Source organism: Abrus precatorius, unplaced genomic scaffold, assembly GCF_003935025.1.
Source record: "Abrus precatorius isolate BTA unplaced genomic scaffold, Abrus_2018 Scaffold4, whole genome shotgun sequence".
Taxonomy (NCBI): domain Eukaryota; kingdom Viridiplantae; phylum Streptophyta; class Magnoliopsida; order Fabales; family Fabaceae; genus Abrus; species Abrus precatorius.
In genome coordinates this window covers 17,539,727-17,555,811 of record NW_020874384.1, presented here as the reverse complement: position 1 = coordinate 17,555,811, position 16,085 = coordinate 17,539,727, and the positions used below count along the sequence as shown (strand labels likewise).

The 16,085-nt window shown below is 31.3% G+C and overlaps 4 protein-coding genes across 6 annotated transcripts; 2 read left to right on the top strand and 2 right to left on the bottom strand.

Annotated features, from left to right (window-relative positions):
* Positions 1-2,064: 2,064 nt before the first annotated feature.
* Positions 2,065-5,841, bottom strand: LOC113865050 (lariat debranching enzyme). Of its 3 annotated transcripts, none has more exons than XM_027499399.1 (8): positions 5,452-5,833; positions 5,249-5,370; positions 4,951-5,144; positions 4,460-4,642; positions 4,242-4,362; positions 3,963-4,100; positions 3,371-3,490; positions 2,127-2,342 (listed from the first exon to the last, which is right to left on the bottom strand). In XM_027499399.1, exons 1-8 carry the CDS (start codon positions 5,730-5,732, stop codon positions 2,239-2,241), a joined length of 1,263 nt encoding a protein of 420 aa, XP_027355200.1. In that variant the 5' UTR covers positions 5,733-5,833; the 3' UTR covers positions 2,127-2,238. The 3 variants fall into 3 exon arrangements, 1 of the variants encoding a protein (XP_027355200.1); XR_003504959.1 differs by having other exon boundaries at positions 2,208-2,342; positions 3,371-3,452; positions 3,963-4,102; positions 4,244-4,362; XR_003504960.1 differs by having other exon boundaries at positions 2,065-2,342; positions 3,963-4,102; positions 4,244-4,362; ... (1 more) ...; positions 4,951-5,370; positions 5,452-5,841.
* A 1,316-nt stretch (positions 5,842-7,157) lies between these two features.
* On the top strand, positions 7,158-9,284 carry LOC113864970 (protein TIC 55, chloroplastic). The gene is made up of 3 exons (XM_027499244.1): positions 7,158-7,648; positions 7,917-8,019; positions 8,115-9,284. The coding sequence occupies exons 1-3, from the start codon at positions 7,257-7,259 to the stop codon at positions 9,231-9,233; spliced, it is 1,614 nt and encodes a 537-aa protein (XP_027355045.1). The 5' UTR covers positions 7,158-7,256; the 3' UTR covers positions 9,234-9,284.
* Positions 9,285-9,818: 534 nt separating this feature from the next.
* Positions 9,819-11,408, bottom strand: LOC113865781 (chaperone protein DnaJ). Its single transcript, XM_027500524.1, has 3 exons — positions 11,097-11,408; positions 10,395-10,544; positions 9,819-10,260 (listed from the first exon to the last, which is right to left on the bottom strand). Exons 1-3 carry the CDS (start codon positions 11,292-11,294, stop codon positions 10,186-10,188), a joined length of 423 nt encoding a protein of 140 aa, XP_027356325.1. The 5' UTR covers positions 11,295-11,408; the 3' UTR covers positions 9,819-10,185.
* Positions 11,409-14,200: 2,792 nt separating this feature from the next.
* Positions 14,201-14,800, top strand: LOC113865644 (probable steroid-binding protein 3). Its single transcript, XM_027500343.1, has one exon. It carries the CDS (start codon positions 14,297-14,299, stop codon positions 14,597-14,599), a length of 303 nt encoding a protein of 100 aa, XP_027356144.1. The 5' UTR covers positions 14,201-14,296; the 3' UTR covers positions 14,600-14,800.
* Positions 14,801-16,085: the final 1,285 nt, after the last annotated feature.

Below are 16,085 nucleotides of genomic sequence, written 5' to 3'. Positions count from 1 at the left end.
GATTACTTATATTTTATTCTTTGCGCGTTGTCATGTTCAGAAAAATGTAACTTTAAAAGCGCTTTTGTTTTCAAAGCTAGAATGAATAGAAAGCCGGATGTTCGGTTCGGTGCAGAATATAAATTAGAAGTATTAGAAGAGTTTCATTATAGCATGAATCTTGATTATCTTAGATGTATCATTCATTTTGTATGTTTCCAATTTTATAATGACTACCCAATGCATGATCAACAATAATAATCGCATTTTTTTATTGGCCGGATGTATTGCAGTTTGGTACAGTGGTTCAAGGACCTTAGACACAGCAAACGGCATTAAAAATAAAATTCAGGAAAATGTTCTTTTTCAAAATTATGTTGAAATCAACCTGTCACTACAGTGGAAGCCCTTTTCTCAAACTAGGTAACCTTTAGCTAATTATATCAAAGAATCCGCATATTAACACTTGGTTGACGAAGAAGGATTTTGCGCAATCTGATTCCATTTTTATTCCCTTCTTTTGATCGACTTAAAAAAAGAAAATACTTGGCCAACAGAAAATCAATAACAAAATCATTTAATGCAACATGTTCACTTAGGCTGAGGAAGAGACACTGGATACCCAATTTTGATGGGCGCCCAAATTCAATTACTCTAATTTTCTGAAACTCGCAGAGCTATTTAATCTCCCTCTTCTGACATGGTTGGTACAGTTAGATCTCTAAAACATCTTGATAAGAATTTAATTTTTTTAGTAGTGTGTATTAAAAAAACTTTATAAAGCCAACGATCTTTCGAACCGTAATCATCCGTCATTTAAACTACTTCTCACCACTTTTATACTGCAAGGTTTTTAAATTTCACTGGGTCGGGCAGATTCGACCCACTTACATTGTTACATTTAAATCATTAAGATTTTAAAAAATAAAATAAAATACTTTTTAATGGATTGGTGACTTTCTTTTTTTTAATAATGAATGTTAAATGGACCAACAATGTTAATTTTCAAGACCCATTTGATGCTGATGGCCAAGAGACTTGGATATAAATAAGATAAGAATATGACAAACTTTTATTATATTTAATATTTCATAAAACTTAATAAAAAGAATGATATGACAAAAATATCATTTTATCTATATTTACTAAATTAATTTTAATTGTTTTACTCTGTATAAGTTATTTTTAATTTATAGAAAATATATAAATAATATAATATATCTTTAAAATTAAAAATATATAAAAATAAAAAGGAAAGAGAGAAAGAGAGAAGTAATAACATAAATTAAGAGTAATTTGAGAAAAATAATTACTATCATTTTCTAAAGGGGTATTAGGGTTGAGTTAGTTTGCCTGAATTGACTCTAAAGGGGTATTAGAGTTTAAAGATTGTTTAAGTAAATGGTTTTAAAAAATTATGAACATAATTTTTTGTTCTTATCATTTTTTTAGTAATTAATTTGAGCTTGTATTTCCTTGCTTAAAAAATAATATAATATTTATTTTAAAAAATAATAAAAAGTAACTTATAAATCTGATAAGTTACTATCGATTTATCAAAATAAATTATTATTAATTTATTTCAATAAATCTTAACATTTAATTTATAACAAATTATAGTTTAAAAAAATTATCAAATAAATTCTTAAATCAGCACTTGTCAAAAAAACACAGCCACGCTACCCTCCATTGTGGCCACTTTTCCTTTTTATTATATATGCTTGATTTCTTTCACATTCGGATAGAACATTTCAAAACTACACAACCTGTTTTACTTTGTGTTTCTATAAAAAGCCGCACTGCTTCACTGGTTGTTGCTGAGTAGCCACTGAACTGGAATTGTTCACTAGTTGTAAAGACTAAAACGAAAGCAGTTAAACATGAATTTATTGATGCCACAAACAGAGGGTACCCAAACCCTTCCATTCATAAAGTTATCGTAACAATGTCCTAAATATATAAAAGTCTAAAGTTTTACAGAAGTAGAACAAATATTTTTTATTAATCAAAATTACTAATTATAAATGTTTAAAATCAACACTGAAAATTAATATTAACAAAGCTAGTAGAAAAATGGTCATTTAAATTTCAACCTAGAGTTCTTTTATATAATCTAAAAAATGGTAATTTAATATACATACAACATAACTACATGGGTGGAAAATCCATAGTCTATTGAACGCGTATCAGTGTAATAACTTGATATAAAATGTTGGCCGCAAGTCAATACTAATTGAGCATGTTAACTGCAACAACAATTCACAAATTAGAAATCTCGGTTTCCACGTCATCAACTTTTGGGCCCTCTTCATCATCATCATCCACGTCATCAATGGGAATGTCCTCGTTGTCATAACCAATGCCTAGATGTATACAAAATATGAAAGTTACTAAAAAGAAAAAATATATAGTAATATATGTCAACAATACCACAACGATGCTATTAAAGAAATTGCCGCCAATTCAAACAAGTTTTAAGCGCTTAAACCTTTTCATATAATGCAAATGTAACCAAGCAAGCAGCTGCAAATGCAATGTTGTTTAAGTAGTTTTATTCTGCTTAAAATCAGCACTGTGTATTTAATAAATCTCTCTCAAAGGGCCCAGTTTAGGCAAAATTGGCGAAACAACTCATCCAACTTATTTTGCAGAAGCCAATGAAGACATGCTCTTTAAGAAGTCATTTTTAATTTCGAGGGGAAAAAATGTCACAATAGGCGGAATCAAGCAACACCACAAGGTTATACCATCTCTCGGTTGGGCTTTTGCCCTTTTGTCAGCCAAAAATAAACAGAGCACTGACAAGGGTAACGACCAGTTAAGGACAGTGATAAGCAAAGAAAGACTAGTTAACCTAGGGAGATTTTAACTATAAGTAAATCTTTCATTTCCTTTTTGTTATAATTATTATAATTATAGAGAGTGCGGCTGGGACAGAGCATGGTAATGCTAGTTATATTAATAGACTAAGGGACTGTGATTTTAGTCTGCAGAGATGCCAACCCACGAGGATATATCATCTTCCCTACAGGAATTCTAAAATAATCACAGGCCTCCAATTTGTTTAGAGCAAGGTCAGTATCTGGTTCCATGTCAAATTTTTGCTATAGGCATCGCATGTTTCTATCTTAGAATGACATCATGATTAATAATTTCATAAAAACTATAAAATCAGGAAGGGATAGCTAAAGTTAAGAGAATAGCAAGTCAAATAAGATTTCAACAATGTTGATGACAAAGTTCAGACATGTCCAAAAATTGACTTTGACTGATGTCCCCTAGCCTCCATGTATTCTTCTACTGATTTCTCCTCAATCTCTCTTCGCATTTTATATAAAAATGGATTTGCTTCCCATCTATGGGCATTATTAAAAAGAAGGCTATACATTACCTCTTTGAATTGAAGGGGAACAATGAGGTGACAAGTCTTTTGCTTCAGGATTGCTATCAAGAAGATATGGAAGTTCTAGAAGCTGCAAAAGAGATTCTGTCTGAGGATTTCTGGAATTCACTGCAAATAAATAAATAAAACAGATAGAAATAAAATAAAATTAACACTTCCACAGTTACATTTTAAACATAAAAGGTGTAAATACAAGAGATCAAAAGGATAAAAGAGTGCACTCGCATGTTGACATTCCCTTGGTAAAGTAACTCTTCATTACAATTAATTTAAGATGTGATTGGCAACTGAACATTCATTTGAAAGGAAAACTTTATATTTTGAATTAGGGCGTATCTACTGAAATACTGTACATGAAACTTTTTCAATTGACATATGTAATATAAGAGATTGGACGACACAATAGTCTACACTGCCTAATCATCTAACACAAATCTAAGACATGCATGCATATGAGCATCAAATTAACCAAAACACTTAAAGTGATCATGATCATGACCATGACTTTATCAAGAGTACAGGCTGAAAAAATCATAATTTGTTTGCAGTGTAAGCTTTGCAATGGAAAATAAAGAAGCACCTGCAAAAGCACCATCAAAATTGGATTGTGAAGGATCATAACATGGAGCTGTTCTAACAAATTCGAAAGGTTTGCACCCCCTCTCCTGTAGTCTCCTTCTAACCCATTCATGGCAATCTTTCATTTCAAAATTTACACCTCTGTCAGAAAGAGCAAACAGCATTAATTTTTTATTTATTTTTTATTTGTTCGGGGAGAGAAAAGGGAAGGACTAAAAATTTTTTTCACAAGAATTCAAATCCTAAATGTTAATTAAGGTATTTTCACATGCACATACACACCTGAAATCAGCATATTTGGTAGTCAGAGGGATGATGGAGTTGAACCTCCGTGTTATTGCTAACCATTCTTCATCATACTGAATCTCATAAGGTCCTGCATCTGATTCAATTTCCACAATCTAAAAGCACAGAAAATGCCATGATTGTAATCACTATCTCAAACAGTAATCACAGGTGATTAACTCTGCTCATTATGATGGTACAGTGCACCTATACCTGTAAGAAATCACGCCCAGCAATACATTTATCCAGTGCAAGGAATTTTGTCAGTGGGCCTCCCTCCCCATGTTGAACTAGAGCAGCAAACTTGCAGTGTAAGTGGGCTGAAAACCAATAATGCGGTTTCAGTTTTTCTAGAAGCTGACCAGCAGGTTTACTCCCAAGTCTTTTTTCCTCTATCTGGCAAAATTATGAGCTACAAAAATGAGATATAATTATGTTATAGACACTTACAGCATAATTAAGAACCAAATTAAATACATGCTGTCAAAGACTCTATCTACATGGCTGCTCCAAAAATTATAATTTGTATAATGGCTTCACATTCCCTCTAACAAACTTATCTTTGTTATTTATTTAAAAAAGTGAGACTAGTATCCAAGCTTAACTCTTAGCCTTATCAACATTGCTGAATCCTTAATCAAAACAAAAATACATGTAAACATGTGTTCCGTATACATGATACATAAAATGATTACTTATCTCACCTCTTTCCTAAAAAAATGCTTGCGCCGAACAAGCTCCTCCCAATCCCCATAATCAGTGATTCTCAGCGGCCAATCGTGCGAAAGAAAAATATCGATAGGTTCCTCGACTTGCATAAGTTTATGAACATCGTATTCTCGAACATGATACACAGACCTAACGGTACTCTGGTCATAGGGAGGCCTCTCAAAGTGTCCTGCTCAAACACACAACCTAGCATCATTCTGTAACTATAACACAAAAATCCCATTCAGATTCAATACTCTTCAGCAACTCACAATTCGTAAACAAATACTCAACCTAAATTATAGTGACGAGCATTATAAATTCCAGAGAGACCACCAATTCGAATATTCCCAAACTTCACCACTCCAGCAACTCCCAAGAAGTAGATATTAGGAGCAGCCCAACCTCCATAGTACCTACAATGAAATCATAATCAATGCCCTAAATCACATTGCGACAATTAACAGCGAGAAACACAAAAAGTGAAATAAACTCACAGTTCCCACAAATAATTGGATGCTTCGTGATTGCCACCGATGAAAATGGTGGGATAAGGGGCAACCTCTAATCCAGAATAGTACTTCCAGAAGGAATTCATGGAGCGATAGCGGTGGGGAACGTTCAAACTCTTCAAATCGTGCTCGTTCCTCACAGCTTGAAAATCGCCGCAGCAAAGGAGGAGATCGATTTTCGTGTTTTGGGATTTCTCAAGATGTTGAAGAGTTCTGTAAACATTTTCCAGATCGCCGTGCATGCACCCTTCCACCGCTATCTTCATCCTTCCTCACTTCGATGACCGGAAACCCCTATATCAAAACCCTAATATAATTTACAGTCATTTTTATCGTCCATTTTCTCATTTCTCATATTTCATATTTCTTTTTCTTGTCGTTGGAATGATATTTCTTATTATTTATTATTCTCTTCGATTTTCAATAACACTCTTTCAAAAAAAAATTCGTGGTTCTAAATAAGATTTTTTTTATAATATTATTTTCTGTATATTTGTTTTAATAAATTTATTTTTTAAATACTATTAATTAATGTTATTATATAGTATTAAACTTTTAGAATTTTATTATTAAAATTTTAAAAAACAACACCTTAATTATTTCTAAAGTTTTGTAATATGCGTAATTTAATCCAGAAAACCTTATAAATAGGACAGAAAAGTATTAGACTTTTATTTGAATTTGTAACAAAAAAAAATTATTCGGAGAAAATTTAACTTTAAATTTATACATTTTCTTCGAGTTTTTCTATTAATTAAAAAAAACCAAATTATAAATAAAAAATACTTATTTTTATTTTTTAAAATTCTATATCGTTTGGGTTAAAGTTTTAGTCTATTTAGACTGTTTGTTTCTGGCTTAATCTAATATAACCAAAATTTTGAAATTAAAATCAACTAATAATTTTAATTTTTGTAATATGCTAGAATCAATTCCCAGAACTTTCAACTGAAACCCAAGCTAACCTTTAATTGAACAAGTTACAGCTAGATCAAAAAACTAATTTGTTCCATAAAAATTATGTATTAAAGGAAAGCAATAATAAACTAGATGTTGAGAATATGAAACACTTCTTTATTATAATTTTAAAGAATAATTATTAAATTAGCTTCTTAAAAATTAAATTAATCTCCCTTGCAAACACATTCAAAGGAGATCTAGCGGTTTTTCTAACATACTATTAGGATAATAAAGTTAAATATTGACACTGTCCAACGTTTCGCAAAGTTTCGTAAGTCGATAAATGGAGTTAACGGAGAATTGCATAACGTTGATTATCTGTAAGATTTTCTTTTAGGTTCTCATTGTTAATAAACGGAGCAAGGGTATTATAACACATTTTTAATAAAAACAAACAAATAAACTTAATTATATTTTTAATCAAATATAAGTACGAGTTGGTTCTGGGTAATTTTAAATACTTATATTAAGTGATGAATTTCAAAATTAAAATTTTTATTTAATGTTTGTATAAATTAATAAAATATTATATTTTATTAATTATTGAATAAAATTCAAAAATTTAATTTAAAAATTTAATGTAAAATAATTAAAATTTAAAAAATTATCCGTAAAGATAAAATTACAATTAAGTGAAAATTTTAAAAGTTTTTAATTGGTGCTTTTAAGACACCGATTAATATTTTATCTTATGTTTAATGCAACAAAGTAAGTTATTGTGGCCAGAAAGGACTCGGGAAACGTGCAACAGCAACACCCATCCACGTGTCTGTTACCAACACTCTCTTTTCTTCTTCTCTTCTGATTCCTGGTTTCCAATCACTTTAACTATGGCGTTGGTTAATCCATTTCTCTCCCCCACTCGAACTTCACTGCCGTTGCGCATTTCCATTCCCCCATCAAACCAACTACTACGTTGGACTCTGTGTTCTGTGTCATCATCAACAACAAGAACGAAACACTTGAGGTGTGGTGCCACTGCAGATATCAAAACAGCACCTTTAATTGACGGGGAAGAAGATGGGAAGGTTCTTGTGGGTCCTACCAGCGAGGAGAGTGTGGTTGCAGACTATGACTGGACACAGGAATGGTACCCTCTGTACCTCACTAAGAATGTGCCCCAAGATGCACCCCTCGCTCTCACTGTCTTTCACAAGCAACTCGTGTTGTTTAGGGATGCCAATGCCATCTTTCGATGTTACGAAGATCGCTGCCCCCACAGGTCAGGCTCACTCACCGGCACTGCTCTTGATCATAGTTATCATAAAATATTCAACATGCATACATAATTATGTATATTTTAGTATATTTGAATTTAATTTGAAATTTGTGAAGCAACCTTGCATTCTTAGTTAAAATGGGATGGGAGTTCAAAATATATGCTCAATGAGATAAAGATGCCTGCAAATTTGGTAGTCTACGCAATTCTGATTTGGTATTTGTTATATAATGCTGGACCTTATCTTTCTGTTACATTCTGTATGATCCAGGTTAGCGAAACTATCAGAGGGCCAGTTGATTGATGGAAGGCTTGAGTGCCTGTACCATGGATGGCAATTTGAAGGGGAGGGCAAATGTGTGAAGATACCTCAGGTTATAGTTATACTTGGCTGAAGCAAATGTGCATATATTTGCTTCTGAGGTTAAGGTCACATGATATTAATCATTCTTTCTTCTGTTTTCAACAGCTTCCTGCTGATGCAAAAATCCCTCGGTCTGCATGTGTAAGAACATATGAAGTGAGGGACTCTCAAGGTGTTATTTGGGTGTGGATGTCCCTAAAGACACCTCCAAATGTCAATAAAATACCTTGGTTTGAGAACTTTGCAAGGCCAGGGTTTCAAGATATTTCAACAATTCATGAACTCCCATACGATCACTCTATTCTTCTGGAGAACCTGATGGATCCTGCCCATGTGCCAATCTCACATGATAGAACAGATTGGACTGCAAAAAGAGAGGATGCGCAGCCGCTATGTTTTGAGGTGACCGAAAGAACTGATAGAGGGTTTGCAGGCTGGTGGGGCAGGGAGAAAGATGGCTCTATGCTTAACTTCTTAAGATTTGAGGCTCCTTGTGTTCTACAAAACAATAGGGAAATTGTTGATAAAAATGGTGAAAAAAACTACTTCAGTGGTCTGTTTCTTTGTAGACCAACTGGACAAGGGAAATCCATGGTGATAGTGAGGTTTGGATCAACAAAAAGATCTCCACTAGTAAAGCTGTTTCCTGAATGGTACTTCCATCAGAATGCAGGGAAGGTATTTGAGCAAGACATGGGATTCTTATCATCCCAAAATGAAACTCTTTTGAGAGAGAAAGCTCCAACAAAGGAACTATACCTGAATCTAAAATCATCAGACACATGGGTTGCTGAATACAGGAAGTGGGTGGACAAAGTGGGGCATGGGATGCCATATCATTTTGGTCATAGCACTATTTCCTTACCCAAAGAGCCTGCTGTGGTCGAACATGCTCCTGCTGGACTCATTGCAGGATTATCCGCTTCCTCACCTGCCAAAGGGGGCATTGGAACAATGCATGCCCCTAATTTAGCCAATAGATATTTTAGGCATGTAATACATTGCAAAGAATGTAGTACTGTGGTAAAGGCTTTCCAAAGTTGGAAAAATGCCCTTTCAGCTGTGGCTGTTGCATTGGCTGCATTGGCTATTCTGGTATCTGGTAGACAGTGGAAATTACTCCTACTGGTATCTGCGTCTCTATGCTCTGTTGGAGTCTATGCTTGCTCAACAGCAATTGCAATGAACACAACAAATTTTATCAGGACACATAGGAGATTGTGAGGTACTAGTTGTAAAGTAGTCGTTTTTAAATGAATGCATTTAGTTTGTCTAGTGACTACCGAGTTATAATACTCACTGTGACTAGGTAATCGTTTGGAATTTTTTTTTTTTAAATAATCTCAATGTTGATTTTGTAAAATTAATTTGGTTAATGAGTTTAACATAAAAATAAAATCATTTTTGTCTGAAAACTTCTATTTCAAAAATAAGTTCATAATAAATACAAAATTTCCCGCCTAATACAAATGTTGTATTATTCATTTGGTTTAGTGCCATGTTTTTGAGGTACACCTGGTTTTTGTTCACTGTAACTAAACACAAATGTAATACAACATGACGTTTATTTGAGACGTTTAGACTCACTAATAGTTCTATGACGTCTAATCCTCATTCCCCTGTTATTCAAGCCAAACAACGAAAAGAAAAAATATTCTTCGTATTGATTATTTAACAAAGGGATCAAACGGGGAGGGCATGGTTCCGGAGAAAACCCTAAATCTACTTTTTCCCCTTTCTTTTAAACGTGAATTTGCTGTATTTTGGGCTGCAAATAGATCAAGAGGGATTTATACATTGATAATGTTAGAAAGACAAAATAAATATTTGTAGGTGAACCAAATGATTTTTGTTGCTAAATTAACCTCTACAAAATTAAACGTTTACATGTTGAAATAGAATCACCTGTATCAGGGTTTCAAAATTGCTCCATATTTCATTTTGTAAAACAATGACACTTATACAACTAAATAACAAAAAGAATAAGAACTGATTGCTTCTAGTTATATGTCAGTGTTTGTTAAAAAATGAGTCTGGACAATATTGTTCAATGAATAAGCAATCTGCGAGTTGAAGAGGCCGGTGCATCTGCCAGACACACGTGAAACTAGGTATAATATAACTACAATTCACACTTAGAAGCCATGGCTCCATCATTTGAGTAGTAGATTGGCTACTAGGAAGTAGGAGGTTCTCCCAACCACTTTGCACGAAAGCCTGTTCCGCGACAATCAGAGCAGCACATTGATCCCTAAATATTAACATATTCAACACAAAATAAGTCCTTAGTATATTGGTATGCTAAGAGTGTACAGGGAAAACAATTTTAGGCAGGGCAACAGTATAGGTGAACTGAATTGGCGTTAACTTTCCACATAAACATACCTTTCCAGCGCAAATAACACAGCTAGTGTTTCTGGACGGGACTTCACAAAGCATGTTATCACCAAGAATAAAAAAACCAGTACCCCCACACCATTTGCATTCTATATGCCCCTTTGACTTGCAGGATGAACACACAATTGGCCTTGGTTGCTGAAAGCATCAGAAATATCTAAGTAACCAGGGAGCAGCACGGAAATATCAAATGTAATCTAATTTTAGAGTTAGACTACTTTATCAAGTATTCTACTAAAGAGCAGGAATATGAGAAGAATTTTAAAGTAGTTGACCATGAATCCTCTTTTATTCCAAAATATCTATTTGTTTGAACAATTTTTCCAATGTGTCTAAGGCCACATAATAAGAAATCAATAAAAAGAAAGATTTTATTAAAAAAATATAGCATTTAATATTCTAAATATATATTGTATAATGTGATTTTCCTTTTGTTGCTTCTTCTGCCACAAGAGTACACAATAAATGATGATATAAAATAGAAGTTGCAGAGATTTCTACTATTAACGGATTCAAAGTCATAACAGATGCAACCTATTACATTAGAGGCTAGTTTGTTTGAGGTAGAATATGATGAATCCAACGCTATGCCCACGATCAGTCAAAATTTCCAGATAGTAAGAATTAATGAAAATGGAAAACCCTAAAGCTCGATAGAATAGAAAGAAAGTGAGAGAAAGGGGTTAGAACCTGAGAAATTAACCAGGCTCGTTCTATGCGCTTAGCGAAATCAGCGGAAGAGTCCAACATAGAAACCCGAACGCGTAGTCGTTGGCCACAATTTCTACTTCCAATTGCATTACGATTTGGTGAGAACAACAAACTCTTTCTCCCAATTGCTTTAGGAATCATCGCACACCCACTACTACAACATACGCACCAACCCATTTTCTTTCCCTTCCATACACTGCTTCCTCTTGTGATTTTTCTATAAAAACAAAAGCGAGATATCTATGCAGATGGAGAACCCAAAACCAACTTTGATATTCCCACTCTAATTACAACTTATTTTAGTAGAAAATATTTGTTTTTTAAACACCTTAATTTCTATTATTTGTTTTGGTTAAAATATAATTTATATATTTTTATAAATTATTATTTTTAATTTTGTTAGTTGAGGAAGTCCATTGAGTGTCAGTTATTTATTTAAACCTAATTAAATAAACTAAAAACAATAGTTCCTATAAGAGTAAAAAAGCCTTCTAAAATTACACGTTTGCTTCGTATGAGATTTTTCTTTCGGTATGTTTGGTGTCGTTATCATATTATCTGTCTTCAACTTTTCAGGCCTGTGCCTTGTTTTTTAGGATGATGCTTTTCCTGGTATCAACTATACAGGGCCCATGGCCCATGGGTAATCTTTAGGCCCAATATCCAAGCATTGATTTCGCTCTTTTGTTACCGCCAAATTTGGTGTGAACTTAGTCTAAATTTTGGAATAATTAATTTTTTAAAAAAATTGGTATTAAAATTATTCATTTGATAAGAATTGAGGTTGAAAAACTAATTTATGTTTGGAGAAATGTTTTACTTTTAAAAAACAAAGCTCATTTTAATTATGCTTGTTATTTGAAGGGATCAGTAATTGGCGCACCTGCAAGAACAAGAAAGAGATTGCATTCCATGGCTCAAGTTGGAATATGAAGTTTTATGTACATAAATTTTAGTGGTCGAAACCAAAAAGTTTAAATTCACCTAAAGTCAATAAATTTTTATAATTTTTTGAATTTTTAGCAAGTTTAGTCCGTAATGATATTGATTAAATCGAGCTAAATAAAGTTTAACTTTAATTCATACTCAACTTTTGAATTTCAAGCTTTATATTTCATCAGACGAATTTGAATCAGTTCAATTGTGCAAATTCATATCGTCAACTTTAAGGTAAAGTTAAAAAAATATTATAAATAAAATTAATAAACAATATTATTTACTAAAAAAATATAAATTTCAATATTATTTATTTTATTATATACCTTCGCATATATATTAACTTGAGCAAACGAGGGCACGGAAATTATTTCTATCCATATCCTTGTTCTCTGTTTAGGGAATTTTGTTTCTATATTCAATCCCCACTTTCCCACAAGCTATAGTGGGAAACAACAACAATATAATTTCTTAAATAACAAATAAGAAGTATATTTATAAATTTGAGTATAGTTATATAAAAATATAAATAAATATGTTAGATTATATAAAAATATTAATAAGTCATTTTAAAATATTGTTATTTTAAAATATTCAAAAAAGTTTAATTACAATGATAAACTAACAAACTAAACGATCGTTGAGCGGAACATGTAAAATAAAAGTATTTAACATGATTTTATTATATAAAAGTCTATGTCATAAATTTTATCGTCAATTTTTTTTGGTTATAAATTAAAATATTTTTTGTAAAAGCACTTTTAAATATATTTTGAACTCAGTTTGATAAACTAAAGAAATTTCCTCTATGCTGTAGTCCAAAAACTTCTCTTTCAAAATATAGGACCTTATTAAATAAATTATCTTTATTCTCATGCAACTTGTAATATTCAAAAAACAAATTTGTGGATGTTACTCAACAAGCACGACATGGAATAATCTAAAGATGGTCTATCACGGTCCATTGATTATGAACCATAAGGTATAACTGTAAATAAATGGATAGAGAGAATTCTTGATTATCAGTGAAAATGAGAATGTTTACTATTGCTAGTTCATATATGAATAAAAAATTATGTTTTCACTATAACAAACTCAAACACTTTCCACAACTTTTGATTATGGTAAAATTTCGTTAATAGTAAAAAAGTTATTGACAATAATCCAACAGCTAATGGTATGCATATTTATGAAAGTTCTATGTTCGTTCAAACAACATCAGATCAGATAGCATGTTTGTATTTTTATGAATCATAACTATTTAAAAAAATTACTTATAAAATGATTTTACCGATTAGTTTACGTGTTCAATAATAAATTATAATTAATCTAGTTGACATTATAAGTTTATTATTATATTTAAAAAATCTCAAACTAATTATTTTAAATATGTTTATAGTAGTTCATTTTTAAAATGTCATTTTTATGTATCGCTAGCGTAATTATTTATTTTTTTAACTGAATTTGGGTACATTTTAATTAATTTTTATTGAAAATTTAAATTTTTTTCTAATTTTAGTATACAAAATACTTTTAAATTTTAAAAATAATCATGCAATAAAACACACTAAATTACTCAAATTTTATTATTATTCTTTAAAAACCTATATTTCACAAATTTAAGAGCCTATTTATTTTCAAATTATAAAAAATATTATTTTTTTAGATACTTATATAGAAAGAATGAAAATATCTTTTATTATTTTCATGAATACTTTTTTTAAATGATATATATAAAATATTTTATTAATAATTAATATCTTTTAAGTATTTAAATCAATAAGTACAACGTTGAATTAACAACTTTGCTATATTCTCTTAACAATTCTTGTACTATTTTATAAAATAAATATTAAATACAAATATTGATTTATTATTATATTGAAAATATAAAATATATTAAATATTTTTTAATAATTACAAATATTTGTAAGAATAACGAGTAAAAAAAATTTAAATTAAATGTTATATTAATTAAAAATAATATTATTTTTTAAAAATGCTTTATCACGCAAAAAAAAAATTTGTTGAGTAAATAAAAAATGGGTCTAAACATGAAAATAGTAACAAGTTACCAAAAAAAAGCATAATAATGATGAGAAAGTGGGAGGTAGGTGAGAGTGATTGAAGGTGGTGTGAATTGTGAAATAAGTAGTGAAAGATAAGCATTTTTGAAAGGTGAAAGAAAGAAGCATTTCATCATCTCATCTCAATCTCAATCTCATCAACGCTGCGAAGAGACAATGGAACTCACACCTCAGCAACTCAGCCAATACAACGGCACCGACCCCTCCAAGCCAATATACGTGGCGGTGAAGGGTCGCGTCTACGACGTCACCGCCGGGAAATCCTTCTACGGTCCCGGCGGTGCCTACGCCATGTTCGCCGGCAAAGATGCGAGCAGAGCTCTGGCGAAGATGAGCAAGAACGACGAAGACATCACTCCCTCCCTCGATGGCCTCTCTGACAAGGAGATCGGAGTTCTCAACGATTGGGAGAACAAGTTTCAAGCTAAGTACCCTGTGGTTGGTCGTGTTCTTAATTAGCTCCATTCTAATCGTGTCTTCGCACTCTCTGTTTCTGTTACTGTGATGTGAATCGCCACCCCCAGTCCCTCACCCTAATAATAAAACTACAGAAAGGGGATTTCTGTTTTCTGCATCTAATTCGCTCGTCGAAATGATAATAAAAACCCTAATTATGAATTCTTCACTTTTGCCATTTAGCTAGGTCTTGTTATCAGCGTTCCGGAGGATTGGTAATTTTCCGTTTGGAACCCTCGATTTTCAAGAATTCTCTTAGTTCATTTTAGACTTCGATAATTTTGTTTCAATTTGAATAATTTGGATAGATTTTTAAATAAGTATTTATAAAAGTTTTTTTTCATAAATAAAAAAATCTCATAGACTTGACTGTTTGGTTGGAGCCGAGGAAGGGGACCACGGATTTTAATAATTTTTTTTACGTTTAATTTAATATTTTGTGAGGAAGACATAGGAAGGGGAAGAAGATAACTCCCCTTTAAAAGTAGAGAATTTGGTGGGAAATTTTTTAAATAATCTGAAAAATATATTCTCATTTTATTTCCATTATTTGATTATTTTAAACACGTTAACTATTATAAATGTTTTTATATTATTGTTTCTAATTTTATATTAAATATTTTAAAAGAGTTTAAATAGTATAAGGCATTTCTCTATTCTACAATTAATAGACAAGAAAATATAAGCTTCTTATTAATTTATAGCGTGTTAGTTTTAAAATATTAATTTAGATCATAAAATTTACAGTTTAGTCTTTAATATTATATATATAAAAAATGTTATCATCGAATTTTAACAATTATTATTGAAATTAGTAATTTAGTGGTTTTGATTTCTAACTTTACAAACTAGACAATTTAATCCCTAAATTTGAAAAGTTTTATCAATCTAATTTTAAAATTGGACAACCGATTTTGTATTTTTATTTAAATAAAATTTTAAATAAAAATATAAAAATTTATTTAAGTGAAAATGTAAAATTTTGTTTGATTGAATTGGCACTAAAATGGGAAACAAAGTAAGCACTTGAGACGGGAACGAGAGGAATAAATTAAAAGATATGCATAGCAAACTTTTAACATGAAAAATCCTTCCACGTGAGAAGGGCTGTCGCATTTATACACACTTCAAAAATACACACAGATCTCTCTCACTTGCAAAATCTAGGGTTTATATGCAACGTGTGTTCATTTTAAAAAGGGCAATCAACTCATTGTATTAAAACATTGAAAACTTTCACTATGAAGAAATTTCAACACTGATATTAGAAATTAAAATGATTATTGCACACCTAAGTCATAAGTCAGTAAATATAACAACAATTTGATTTCTACGTTATAGATAAGAGTATTATATTGAGGAAGTGAAATATTCGTTAGAACTAGTCTTATCCATAACTTACCTTAAATATTTTTATATTATGATAATTTTACAAGTTGTTTATTTTTTTATTAATTTTGTTTTAAATTTTGAAAATAAAAGTTGTTAC

What these genes read in the sequence shown, in the direction of transcription:
- LOC113865050 (XM_027499399.1), bottom strand. Translation starts at nt 5,732, where the DNA reads ATGAAGATAGCGGTGGAAGGGTGCATGCACGGCGATCTGGAAAATGTT. An exon ending in TCCAATTATTTGTGGGAACT is followed by an intron (nt 5,371 to 5,451) that starts GTGAGTTTATTT and finishes ATTTCATTGTAG; the next exon opens with GTACTATGGAGGTTGGGCTG. An exon ending in TGCTCGTCACTATAATTTAG is followed by an intron (nt 5,145 to 5,248) that starts GTTGAGTATTTG and finishes GTGTTTGAGCAG; the next exon opens with GACACTTTGAGAGGCCTCCC.
- LOC113864970 (XM_027499244.1), top strand. Translation starts at nt 7,257, where the DNA reads ATGGCGTTGGTTAATCCATTTCTCTCCCCCACTCGAACTTCACTGCCG. An exon ending in GAAGATCGCTGCCCCCACAG is followed by an intron (nt 7,649 to 7,916) that starts GTCAGGCTCACT and finishes TGTATGATCCAG; the next exon opens with GTTAGCGAAACTATCAGAGG. An exon ending in AATGTGTGAAGATACCTCAG is followed by an intron (nt 8,020 to 8,114) that starts GTTATAGTTATA and finishes TGTTTTCAACAG; the next exon opens with CTTCCTGCTGATGCAAAAAT.
- LOC113865781 (XM_027500524.1), bottom strand. Translation starts at nt 11,294, where the DNA reads ATGGGTTGGTGCGTATGTTGTAGTAGTGGGTGTGCGATGATTCCTAAA. An exon ending in GAGCCTGGTTAATTTCTCAG is followed by an intron (nt 10,545 to 11,096) that starts GTTCTAACCCCT and finishes TGATGCTTTCAG; the next exon opens with CAACCAAGGCCAATTGTGTG. An exon ending in GTGTTATTTGCGCTGGAAAG is followed by an intron (nt 10,261 to 10,394) that starts GTATGTTTATGT and finishes GTTAATATTTAG; the next exon opens with GGATCAATGTGCTGCTCTGA.
- LOC113865644 (XM_027500343.1), top strand. Translation starts at nt 14,297, where the DNA reads ATGGAACTCACACCTCAGCAACTCAGCCAATACAACGGCACCGACCCC.